The sequence below is a fragment of the Halichoerus grypus genome, chromosome 13, assembly GCF_964656455.1.
Source record: "Halichoerus grypus chromosome 13, mHalGry1.hap1.1, whole genome shotgun sequence".
NCBI classification, from domain to species: Eukaryota; Metazoa; Chordata; class Mammalia; order Carnivora; family Phocidae; genus Halichoerus; species Halichoerus grypus.
In genome coordinates, this window is record NC_135724.1 from 64,634,527 (window position 1) to 64,647,937 (window position 13,411).

The window sequence follows — 13,411 nt, forward strand, 5'->3', positions numbered from 1 at the left end:
TCCAATATTGTCAACTCAAGGCCGACCCTGATAGCGCCACCCAGTTCCCACCACCCCCAGCGAGTCCCTGATACAAATCCCAGACTTAGTGTCACTTTCTAGTCAGTATTTCAATATGTATCTCTATAACATACATGATTCTTTGAAATGCATAATCACAATACCAATGACACACCCCTCTAAAAATTATCACTTACTCCTAAAGTCATTAAGTACCCAGTTGTCTCATCCTGTGGGAAACAGCCCTTCAAGGCCCCACCCTGAGTTCTCAGGGCTCCTTGTGGCTCTTGGGTCAGTCTTTGTTGCTAGGTCTTCTCAGTGGACAGAGCTAGGAAGTTGTCTTTAAATATAAAAAACATTATGAGTTCATACTGGTGTTTTCAGTTCATATTCATGACGACAAGTCTCTCTACCTAACTCTATGTCTCCTCTCCCTGTGCTGGAACCCGCATGCGCAGTGACACCAGGAATGATAAATTCGGTAATGTCACACAATCACTTTTCCTCTTTATCCCACAACATACACCAGTTATAGATTCTAAATAAAAATACTGGCCTACTAACGACAAACCACTACCCAAAGCAGTGGGAAGGATGTTTTGTGTTGTCTTGTCTTTGAGAGTTCTTTCCGTCCTTAGCGAATGTCCCACAAGGGTCTGGAGTTGGACTGCTGTGAGAATCTCTGAAGCGGTTCTTTGTTCCCTTTGCCTATGCCACCAACTGAGGATAATCACTTAGATGCAGTTGTTTCACTTTGTTTTTAATTTAGGAGGACTAGTTTTTAAAAAATTGATTTTATTTTGTAATTATATAAGGTATTATATATAATTATATGACATATTATATAGTTTTATAATGTATAATTATAAAAGGTACATGTTCCAAAGTCAAATCTATAAAACCTAGTATATTTGAAGAGGTTTAGCTTCTGTCCTTGTCCTTTACTCTAGTCTCTTCCTCCCCCTGAGGAATACCATCTAAGAAGTGGTTATTGTTCCATTGTTTATTTTAGGTATGTGTATGTTTATTTTTTTTTAAATAAGCAGCTGGTTTTTTCTTCTTTCTTTTTGCTTTTATTCTCTGTTTTGGTATAACTTTGGTATTTAGAAAGGTTTATATTTTTGTTCCAATGATTTCCTTTATATAAAATTTTTCTGTACTATCCCTAGTCCTCTCTTTTTTGGGTTACTGTCTCTTGGTTCCCTATTCTCAGTAGTATTTAAGTTAGCTTGTAACCTCTTCCTCCCCCTCCTCATATACTCCAGTATATGATTAAAGCACAATAGCCTTTTACTCTCAGTTACGACAAGGCAGTTGGCTCGCTCATCCTACTAGTCACACCCTCTCCTCGTTACCTTTCCACCTTTGGTTGGTTGTGCTGTGTGTGTGTGTTGGTTGGCAGGGCAACCAGCCACGTGTGTGATGCTCTCACCCTAGAATTATCGGTTAGTGGGTAGTCTTGGTTCCACAAATAAATTAGATTTACTACCCCCCACCAGCCCTTTATGTTGATGTATCTCCAGTCGTTTTGGTTGTGTGAAGCTCAAGCTCATTCACCAGTACAGCATTTCTCAAACTTTTTGATCTTAGGACCAATACATTTATACTAATGAAAAAATTATTGAAGACCTCCAAAGAGCTTTCATTTATGTAAGTTACCTGTTGGTATTTATGCATTTGAAACTTAAACAGAAACTTTTAAAATAAGCAACTCATTACATGTTAACATGAATAATATATATATATATTTTTAATGAGAAACCATATTTTCCCAAACAGTTTTTCATGAGTAGCCTTGTTTTACATTTTCTCCAAATCCCTTTATAATGTCTGGCTTAAGAGAAGACAACTGAATTCTCATATCTGCTTCTATATTCAGTCTGTTGTAATGTATTATCTTGATGTATGAAGAAGATCGGGTCTTACACAGATTAATAGTTGGAAAAGGGACGAGTGAGGAATATTTTAACAGACTTTTCAGATAATTGAGGATATTCTTCTTTGATGCCTCACCCAAACTCAAGAAGTGGGGTGGTTTCTTAAAGGTTAGTTGCAGTGTGAAATCTAATGACATATCAATGAATTTTTTTGTACCCTGTGACTGTGAAATCCATTGGGCAGTCTCCTACTTTGAATGGATCTTTTGCTCATGGATGACTTTGTAACATCATGCATTGGTCATTTGGAAAATATGGGTTCGCTGAGATTTTCAGGGTCTTTTAAATGTTGACCTATTGTATCTTAAAATGCTAAGAAGTCATATTCATTAGTATCACCACTCTTATGAGAAATCTTTAAGTGTTGGGAAGGTGTCAAGCTTTTGGTGGTAGATACAAGTCTTCCCAAATTCTAATTTCCACTTGAAAGCTTGAATTTTATCATTGGCAACCTTAGCAATTGAAGTGATGGGCTCATTTCTTTCATTTTCAAGAAAATGTCTTCCAAATACCCAATTCTGAATCTCTATAGCTTATCTAAGCCCTCCATGTGTACTTCCCACCTCATCACACAGAATATTGAAAAGACGTGTGCTTAGGCTTCAAGACTTAATACAATTCATAATATTTGCAGCTTCTTCATTCTGGAGTAAAACGGACACATTTTCCCCCAGAATGTGAGTGTAGCAGAGAAGACTGCATTGACCACCAGAACCGGGGTGTCCTGCCTTGCTTTATCTACTCTGCGCAAGTGTTAATACCATGAAAAAGGCAAATAATACCTTAGTTTAACGTCACAGATTCCTGAAAGAGGCTCAGGGACCACACTCCGAGAACTTCCTCCAATTGGTCTCTCAGGAAGACCTCCTGGGAATAATAATAACAATCCTTCCCTGTGTTCTTACGTGTCCATAACAGCTTATCAGTGGCCTTTATACTTGGAAATCCATTCTTCTTGTAATAAAACACATGGCTCACATTTTCTTGTGTTGACAGTCAAGTTGTCTCAGTCATCTTCTGGCATAACCTTGTTGTTGAAAAGTCTGAAGACAGTTTCATTTTCTTTCCCTTATAAGGGACTTCAGTTTTCTGCTTGAATACCCAAAGGATTTTTTTTTTCTCTTTCTTTAGAGTACAGTAATTTTAATAGAGTATATCTCAGTGTTCTTTGTTTTCAGTTTCCTAGGCACATCATGGCTCACCATTTCTTTCTTCTTCTTTTTTTTTTTTTTAAAGGTGTCATGGTACACCATTTCAGTATTCAATTTCAAGACTTTTTTTTTAACTTTCAGAAGAATTTTCTTGAATTACAGTTTTTAGTATTTGTTCATTTCCAAATTCTTTTGTTTTTGTCTTCTGGGTCTTCTATTATACCGATGTTGGATCTTCTCTGCTTATCTTTTCTATTTGTCACTTTCGCTTTAATCCTTTTTACCAGTTCCACCAATTTTTTTTTTTTTTTTTGCCCTTCATTTCTTATAAAGCACAATCTATTCTGTTTTTTTTTTTTTTTTTTTTTTTTTTTAAAGATTTTATTTATTTATTTGACAGAGAGAGACACAGCAAGAGAGGGAATACAAGCAGTGGGAGTGGGAGAGGGAGAAGCAGGCTTCCCGCCGAGCAGGGAGCCCGATGCGGGGCTCGATCCCAGGACCCTGGGACCATGACCTGAGCCGAAGGCAGACGCTTAACGACTGAGCCACCCAGGCGCCCCACAATCTATTCTGTTTATTTATTCTTTTTCCTTCAGTTTAGTCTTATTTTCTGAAATATTTTCTTTTCCAAGTCTTCCTAAGTTCTGTCCCCTCCACTTTCTAGTTAGGCTATTTTTTAATGTATTTATTCTTTCTTTCTTTCTTTCTTTCTTTTATATAAAAGTACTTCTGTTTTGTGGACAAATCTTTCTTTCAATCCTTGATTGACTGGAGAGATGTTGTTGTTCTCCTTATTCTTTTTTTTTTTCCCCATGTAAGTGTGTGTGAGACTCACCCATCATTCTTTTTTTTTTTTTTTTTAGGATTTTATTTATTTATTTGACAGAGAGAGACACAGCGAGAGCAGGAACACAAGCAGGGGGAGTGGGAAAGGGAGAAAGAGGCTTCCCGTGGAGCAGGGAGCCTGACACGGGGCTCAATCCCAGGACGCTGGGATCATGACCCAAGCCGAAGGCAGATGCTTAACGACTGAGCCACCCAGGCGCCCCACCCATAATTCTTTTTAATTATTTATTTCTACTTGAAATCTGTATTACTGAAATTGGGAGGAGCTTGTGGAGAGTGGGGGTGGGGGCGAGTTCGGGACATTTTTGGTATTTTTTTCTAGCTCTGGAATTTGGAGTTTACTCCCATGTGTTTCTGTCCAGTGCTGTATTCTTCCCCTAAGAGGTCCTTAGAAGTCAGTTATGAGAGATCATAGGGCTGGTGGCTCCCTCCCTTCAGCCCTGACCATGCACCCTAGTGCCACGGACTCATGAACTGGGGTGTGCGTGGCCCCTCTCCATGTGAGCTTCTCACATTGGCCCATGCTGGTTTCCAGGGAGTGGCTGTTGGTGATTTTAAGGTTCTCCTGTTCTGGCGTGTGCAGCAGATGCTCAGTGCTTCTCTGTTCCTCCTGATGACACGTGGTCTTGTAGCCGTTGGAGGTTTCCTCCACCCACTTTTGTTTTGTGGTTTGGATATACTTTGTAGATGTAGTTTCTTTCGTAGATGGTGTCTGCAGTTTTGCGTTTTTGCTCTCGTAGTTGTTCTGTTTTTATCAGAGGGGATTTGGAGAAGTTAAAAACTATGTGGCCGTTATAGAGGTTTCCAGTTCTTCATCAGAATTCTAAACAATACTTTTTTTCCCTCAAATTACTTGTTTATTAAGAACAAGTTTTAAAATATTTTAAAATAACATATTGAACTGAAAGTCAAATACCATAAAATTAACCATTTTATTTTATTTTTAGAGAGAGAGAGCGTGTGGGGGAAGGGGAGGGCAGAGGGAGAGAGAGAATCTTAAAAGCAGGCTCCACGCCCAGCATGGAGCCCGATGCAGGGCCCAATCTCACAACCGGGAGATCACGACCTGAGCCAAAATCAAGGGTCAGACGCTTAACCAACTGAGCCACCTAGGTGCCCCTAAAATTAACCATTTTAGAGTGAGCCGTTCACTGGTAATCAGTGCATTCACAATGCTGCACATTCACTTGGGGCTTCAAGTTCTAACCCTGTGCCCACTGAGCACCTTTTCCCCACACTCTGTCTCTCCCCTGGCCCCCACCAAACCACCAACCTTCCGTCTGTCTAGTACTTATGTTTTTTTTTTTCTAGTACTTATGTTTTTAAGTTAAATCGAATTAAATTTTATTTTCATATGAGTAGCTGTTAATGGTCTATAAGAAGTCTGAAAGAATTAGGACATGTGTGTAAAAATACCCACTGGTGTAAGGGCCGTCATGGGGGCTGTGTGTTCAGCAAAAGCAGTTTGTGTTCATAGGGGGTGTTTCCCAGACGTTAAAGCATGATCAACTCCTTTTCCATGAGTACATATTTTGGTGTCTTCTCTTACCTTTAAGTTGTAAAATTTCTCTTAAGACAACATTATTCTTTGATACTTGGGGTATTTTAACCTTGCTCAGCCAGAACAAGGGTTTTCAAACTGTTGGAAGTCTATTAATGGACGATTTTTTTCATCCTAAAATCTGTTTGTTGAAAAAGTATACAGAGATGTCCTACTTCAAAATTTTTGGATTTTTTTTATTGTGGCAAAATATATATAACATAAAATTTGTCATTTAAAATGTGTAATTTTGGGTGCGCCTGGGTGGCTCAGTCGTTAAGCGTCTGCCTTCGGCTCAGGTCATGATCCCAGGGTCCTGGGATCAAGCCCCGCATCGGGCTCCCTGCTCAGCGGGAAGCCTGCTTCTCCCTCTCCCACTTCTCCTGCTTGTGTTCCCTCTCTCGCGTTCTCTCTCTCTTTCAAATAAATAAAATAAAATCTTTAAAAAAATAAATAAAATGTGTAATTTAGTGTGCCTGGGTGGCTCAGTTGGTTAGGCAACTGCCTTCGACTCAGGTCATGATCCCAGAGTCCTGGGATCGAGCCCCGCATCGGGCTCCCAGCTCAGCGGGGAGCCTGCTTCTCTGTCTGACCCTCTCCCCTCTCATGCTGTTTCTCTCTCTCTCTCTTTCTCTCTCTCTCAAATAAATAAATAAATAAAATCTTAAAAAAAATAAAATGTGTAATTTAGTGGCTTTAATTACATTTACAGTGTCTTCCAACCGTCACCACCATCTGTTTCCAAAATTTTTATCTCTCCAAATGAAACTCTCTACCCATTAAGCAATAACCGCCCCCCACAAACATACCCATGAAATTACAGATTTTTTTTTTTTAAAGATTTTATTTATTTATTTGAGAGAGAAAGACACAGCGAGAGAGGGAACACAAGCAGGGGGAGTGGGAGAGGGAGAAGCAGGCTTCCCGCCGAGCAGGGAGCCCGATGCGGGGCTCGATCCCAGGACCCTGGGATCACGACCCGAGCCGAAGGCAGCCGCTTAACGACTGAGCCACCCAGGCGCCCGCCCCCAGAATATTTTAAATTAAAAAATATGTACATGGTGGGGGGCGCCTGGGTGGCTCAGTGGGTTGAGCGTCTGATTCTTGATTTCGGCTCAGGCCATGGTCTCAGGGTCCTGGGATCACCCCGCCTCAGCTCTGCACTCAGCGGGGAGTCTACTTGGGATTCTTTCCCTCTCCCTCTGCGCTCCCTCTGCTTGTTTGCACTCTTCCTCTCTAAAATGAATAAATCTTTAAAAGATACATATATCTGTTAGCATTTGATTGAGCTAAAATATTATGGTAAATATAGTATAAGGGATAACAAAATGCAAAAATCAGTGATTATGGGTAGCTAGAAATAATCATAAGATGATAAATAAAGATTGTTTTGTCTGCAGCAAAATAAAACCATAGAGACCATTTTGCCTGTAGGTGGCAGCACTCAGGCTTCCTTTTTCCTTGTTCTTGATTTCATTTGGGAAAAAATATTGGCCAGAGTGAGAAAGAATGGATACATAGCAGCGGGAGAGGGAAGAACTGGATACAGAGATATTTCCTCACAGATTTGAAAACTATGGGAAGAAATCCTTTCTTTCACATAATCACTGGACAGCTTGAGTTTAAGTCTGGCCTCACCACCTAAGGGCCGCATGACCTCGTGCAGATCACTTCTTTAGGCTTGGTTTCCCCATCTGTGAAACAAGGGCAGTGCAGTAGTGAAGGCAAAGGAGGAATGGGATCATAAATGTATCATAAATGGAACAGAGGAATGGAGGCGTAAGTAGAAAGTGCTTAGCACTGGCCTGTCTGGAGAGACCAAGAGCTTGGTAAATGGGAGCTACTGTTTCCACACTTTGCTTAGTCTCCCTTTGTGAAATAGCCTTGTGGGCACTTAGTCTGAAACCCTCTGCTCTTCTTGCACCAGCCCTGCGTGTAGGGGTATCTACTTGTCTGGGCTGGCCCTCCAGGGACTTTTCTCTTCACTCAGCCTGCAGCCAGCCCAGCCCTCCGATAAGGACAGATTGGGCTAGGCCTTGGCCTGAACGAGTAGTCACATTTTTTTAATGCGGTATAGTTGCCATCTAGATTATGTAGTATCAGGTGCACAGCATCGTGATTCAACATGTGTATATATTGCAAAATGATCATCACAGTAAGTAGATAACATCCAAGTAGTCACTTCTTAGGAACCTGATTAAAAGTAGGTGCTTATCTCCCTATCGAAATTGGCTTTCTAGTTCCTGGAAGGAAATTGTCAGTGTCTTCCTTAATATCCTCCCAGGGTGACTGAGATCCTGGAGCCAGGAAATGCCTTATATGTAGGGATTATCCTCTTGATCTTAGCTTTCTGAGAAAATCACTCTTGAAGCATATACTGCAGAGTGAGGGATACTGTTAGGGTCTTGATAATAGTACAGAATCATACCTTAGTGGGGAGGGGACGATGGTACTACGATACAGCTGGGGGGGCCAATTTGGAGAAAAATTATCAAAATCTAAAATATGCGTACTCTCAGAAATCCCACTTCTATCTTTCTATCCTGAAAACACTATCAACATAGGTAGGCAAGCCTACAAGGAGAAGAGACAGCGTTGTTTATAATAATAGGAGTTGAGAATGTTTATCTGTGGGGGTGGCTGAACCAATGGCAGTCCTTCCATTGAGTGGAACAGCATGCGGCCCCTCACGAGTATGGAATGGTGGAGAAAGATGTACTTGATACGTTGTGTTATCAAACCAGCAAGTAACAGAATGAACTGCTTCTTAAAGTACAGTGTTTGTGTGTGGGTGTGTGTGGAAGATTTGAAGTTAGATAAGGAAATTAGAAGCAAGATCAGGCAACATGCCCTGCTGCTTCACTTGTTTCCCTCCTCGGCCTCCTCTAGGACACCTCGTCCTTTTTAATTTAACAGTCACTCCCCAAATTTCAATATGTTATCTTTCGAGAATGTTTATAACAGAAGAAAATATTTATCATTCAGAATTCATTCCCCCCCCACCAAAAGTGTTATCCCTAGTGATTAGATTCTTACACTAGCTAGCCAAATCCTACTTAATTCCAACATTCCTCTCATAAATTTTTAAAATGCTACTAATTTAACAAATCAACCTGAACAAGAAGACTCTTACCAATGTTGCTTTAATGCTAGTGTTTGAAGGAAAGTGCTCATTGCTTCAGTGAGTGTTTATTTAAAGCACTTGCTGTCCCTGGTTCCGTTGATGTCGTTTTCTTCGACAGAGGTCTTCTTTCCCTCCCCTGGGAAAATATGTTTTCAGTGTGCAGCCCAGAGAGAGAATCAGGAGCTTGGGCGGTGGCCTGTCCCCGGGGATCCCGGCCGCTCGTGGCCAGAGCCCCTCACATGCACACTGGACACCTGGGAGGTACGTCAGTAGCTCAGCTTTGGTGCTGCTGTGCGTGGCAGGCAGTGACTCAGGCCTTGCCTCCTAGGCAGGTAACTGGTGTGGAGCCAAGCGATTTTCACAAAGTGGTTTAAAGTAGACAATGAGAGCCTCTGATTTAAGAAAAGGGGAGATGGATATAGATTCTGAGAGGAGGACCGTTATCCGGCCCCTCAGTGAGAGACTTTGCAGGTGTCGACGTAGGATTGGACCCATTGAGGGACATAACTTGCGGAGTGTGCTTCCCCTCCAGTTCGTGGAGTGGCCTGGTTCTGTTATATGAATACGTTGCTGCGGCTGACTGTGCTCAGCCAGAAGGCCTGACCAGACACGACAGACTAAATGTGGTTGTGTTTGGGCCTATAGCAAAGCAAAGACAAACTGCTTGTGACCGCCTACCCGTGAGTCAGGCATGGGAAGGGGGCCCGGGCACGTCCCCTGGCACCCTCGGGCCAGCTTCCTGCTCCCGCCCCAGAACCAGCTGCTTGGCCTGAGCTCCCTGCCACCCTCCCCCCGCCGAGGTGGCCATAGGCCACGGGGTTGGCCTTCTTTACGCCCAGTGGGGTTACTCCTGAGAACTCCCTTTCCAAAGTTGTTATTTAAAAGTTGCTTTCTCTGCAGGGATGGTATTTCTATCTTTGTGATCGTAGCAGTTAGAGAAAGGTTTGTTTGGTTTTTTTTTTTTTTAAGATTTATTTATTTATTTGAGAGAGAGAGAGCGGAGAGGGGCAGAGGGAGAGGGAGAGAGAAACCCAAGCAGACTCCACACTGAGCATGGAGACCGACATGGGGCTCAATCTCACAACACCAAGATCAGACCTGAGTCAAAACCAAGAGTAAGAAGCTTAACCAACGGCACCACTCAGACATCCCTAGAGAAAGGTTTTTAAAGGCAGATGTACTTGATGAGGCTTTTTTTTCTTTTTTGTCTTTCAAACATTGGGTAGTCCCAGTTTGGAGTCATTTTGCTTTTATTTATGACTGAATGATGGTGATTTTCATTAGCCACCTGACTCTTCCAGGTTCTTCAATGCTAACTATCCCTGAAAAGAGAGAGAACTGAGAATCTGCTCCCTCTGAAATCTGAAACAGAAAGCAGCCTTAAAGGAGTGAGGATGGAATAGTCAGGTGCGGGTTTTGTTGACCGCTCTTCACCATGTCCTTCCGTTTCAACACAGCTATCAGAAAAACTTCATGGCGTAAACCTCTCAACAGATGGTACTTTCGTGAATGGGAAGGAGAGGCAGATACTTGAGGTTTGCTTCAGAGGGAACCCTGACTATTCAGTTAGAACCGAGACTTGATTTTCCTGATCACGGGGCATTCTTTCTACTGCAGATATCTCCAAGGCCTTGGTTCTAACGGAAATCGGCCCCAAACGTGACCCTGCCACTCTGAAGTTGTTCCTGAGCAACATGGAGAGGTTACTGCACGCCAAAGCTCATGGGTATGACTTTTCAGTTCCCGGAACACCCCGGGGCCAAAGAGGAAAGTGCCAAACACACAGTCTTGCTCACAGCTCCCCGGGGAGAGAGGAAAAGATCCCCCGTGATGGGAGGTGGCCCACCCGTGCCCCACGCGGATGCCGGGGGAGCCACATGACGCTTCAGCGGCCGGGGTGTACCTCGTGCGGCCAGCTCTCAGGGAACCGGCAGGAGACCTTTGTTCCTTTCCAAGCAGCTCCCAGAAGCCAAGTGACGGACCTAAAGGCCCCCAACCAGCGAATCGTGTGTGGGCTTAGAGCCCTTCATAAATGACATTACTCCTGCAAACATTCAGGAAAAGTAAATCCAAGTCCAAGTGAATCTGCTCCCACCTCCCACCCTCTCTAGTCTATGCGGTACTAGCCCCACGAGGCGGTTTAAATTTAAGGGAAAGTGCCGTAGAGTTAAGACTTGAGTTCTTCAGTTGCAGTGGTCACATTTCAAGTGCCCAGCAGCCACCGGCGGCCAGTAACTCCCACCGTGCAGAACATTTCTATCCTCACAGGAAGTTCTCTTGGGTGGCGCTGCTCTGCACCCCAGATCTTGAATCTAGAGCTTATTAGAGAAGCCCCATGGCTCATGTTTAATGACTGGGAATGCCCGGCAAGGGGGTGACTTTGGATGACGTCAGCTATTGAAGAGACATCCGACTTGGGCCCAGCGGCACTCATGGGAGCCTTTGCCCCCTTCCCTCTCCTCCAGGGTCCGAGTGATCGGGAGCTCCACCTTGGCGCTCTGCCACCTGGCCTCGGGGGCCGCGGACGCCTATTACCAGTTTGGCCTGCACTGCTGGGACCTGGCCGCTGCCACAGTCATCATTAGAGAGGCAGGTGGCATTGTGATGGACACTTCAGGTGAGCCCCTCTGACCCTCGGCCCGCTGTCCATCCCCAGGGAAATGACAGCAGAGACCAGACCCAGTGTCCCACCAGACCCAGTGTCCTCCCAGTCTAGACCTGGTAACACCACCAGACCCAGTGTCCCCCAGGCTAAACCAGGTGAGGCCACCAGACCCAGCGTCCCCCAGATTAGAGCCAGTAACACTACCAGACCAAATGCCCCCCCCCCCCGCCCCAAATCTGTTGGTGAGAGACCATGTGAGGACATTGGAAAAGCAGTGGGCCAGTGCCCTCTCAGCTTCTGTGCTTCGCTACGCTACCCCTCGGGGCAGGGAGAGAGACCCCAGGGTCGGGATAAGGCCACACGGTGGCAGCACCACCACTGTACACGTGCGTACACTTGACCGTTTTCTAGCGTGCACGTTCTGACCCCACCAGATCCGATGAGATGGGCAAAAGAAGCATCACGCTCGCCAACCCATGAAGAGGAGGCTAGCACCCCCACACCCTGTTGCTCAGCACCCTGTGAGGTTTTAGGGGAATGGACCCCAAAAGGTGACCTGTCCTTCAACTTCAAGGTCCTCATGTCCCAGTGACTGACCCCCTGGGGGCAAATCCTGTAGTGTCTCTGCCCCCGTAACTCTGCTTAGCTTCAGGCAGACCCTTCCTAGTCAAACTTTTAGGAACAAGGGGTCTGAGACTGGGTCGATCTTTTTAGATCCCATTCTCTAGCTTTTTAGTCACGACTCGTTAGCCAGCCTGCATTGGGTTACGGCTCAGACAGGCCCCACCCAGTCCTGTAGGTTGGCACTTCCATCACATGGGGTCCCCGGTGCCACCCAGGCAGCAGACGTTTGAGAACTCTCCCCTGTCCTGGTCTAATTGATCCTGTGAACCTCGGTCCCGATTGCTGGACCTGAGCCTGCATTCCCCCAGCACAGCCTCGACCGCTCTCTTGCTGGGACAGCAGAGCGGGTGCTGAGAGGCCGCACCCTCGCTCGGGTCAGGCCCGCGTCCAGACCTTGCTGTTCGGTCCCGCCTCGCGCCTGGCCCTGGACCTTTGTTTTCCTTGGAATGTGCGTGTGCCGAGTCCTCATTTGGGACTGTTCTGCCTTCTCCAGGAACTCAGGCGCCCTCCCTTCTCTCTCTGTCCTCAGGTGGGCCTCTCGACCTCATGTCTTGCAGAGTGGTTGCTGCGGGCACCCGAGAAATGGCGACGCTCATAGCTCAGGCCTTACAGACGATTAACTACGGGCGGGATGATGAGAAGTGAAAGGGAGCGGAGAGGCAGAGAAATGCGACCCACGGACTGGGCCTTCCCGGGAATGCTGGGGCTGGCGGCGAGCCCCAGGGATGAAGCTGCCTCGAGCAGCCTGCACGCATCAGGTGTCTCTGACAAGCCCCAAAGGGAGGTGTTATGCTAAAGTATGTGGCTTTCTGGTTAAATCCACGTCTTTCACCGGGATGCAGTGTTTAGCTGGTGTCTCTCTTTAATCTCACACAGCTTTTATCAGGCTCGTACAAGTTCTTCTATCAGGGCCAAAACCCCAATTTTGGATGATGTACGTATTAAAAATTCAGTCTCCATTTTTTCCCTCCAGAATGTAAATCTCAGGTAATGCGGCTTTAGAACTGCTGATAAAGCAGACTTGTTCTCAGGCCTTCCCCCATGGTACTTCAGAATGCAATAAATCAAAGTAATGGCGCTCTGCTTATCTGTGTCCCTCTGTAAGTGTGTCACCTGTTTCCCCAAACAACCCACAGCACCCATGGCTGGAGATCCAGGCTCTTTGGGAAAGCTTGCATATTAAAGCCCAAAGTTGGCAGTGTTTGCTCTCTGCTACCTTTGATAAGCACTGCGAACACGACTTCAGTAATTATCGTGTGTGTTAATAGAGAAAAGTGAGGCATAGGAAAGCTTTAGGAATTTATGTGAGCAAAAACCAACTCCAGTCGGGCAGCACCAAAGCAGAAGTGGCTGGAAGCACTCTGCCCACGGGAGCTGGGGAAAAACTTTCATAGAGAAAAGGCGAAAGCAAAGTAAGGAACTCAGCCATTGACTCTAGTTTGAAACCTCTTAGGACCCGAGTGCAGTGCGACTGTCTAACGTGCTGATGGCTGCAAGCGTGCGAGACCTCGAGAGAACACGCACACTGGACGGACCGTGACCCTATTAGGAGGAAAATACCAGGACACTGAGTAAATAAAC

The 13,411-nt window shown here is 45.1% G+C and overlaps 1 protein-coding gene across 1 annotated transcript in view; it reads left to right on the top strand.

The window, feature by feature from the left end:
• The window catches only part of IMPA2 (inositol monophosphatase 2), a 43,540-nt gene extending 30,633 nt beyond the window's left edge, over window positions 1-12,907 (top strand). Inside the window, exons 6-8 of the mRNA XM_036121707.2 lie at window positions 10,219-10,327; window positions 11,067-11,218; window positions 12,360-12,907. Coding sequence (XP_035977600.1) covers window positions 10,219-10,327; window positions 11,067-11,218; window positions 12,360-12,475 — 377 coding nt within the window. The 3' untranslated portion in view covers window positions 12,476-12,907. The remainder of the gene's footprint in view (window positions 1-10,218; window positions 10,328-11,066; window positions 11,219-12,359) is intronic.
• The last annotated feature ends 504 nt before the right edge of the window (window positions 12,908-13,411 follow it).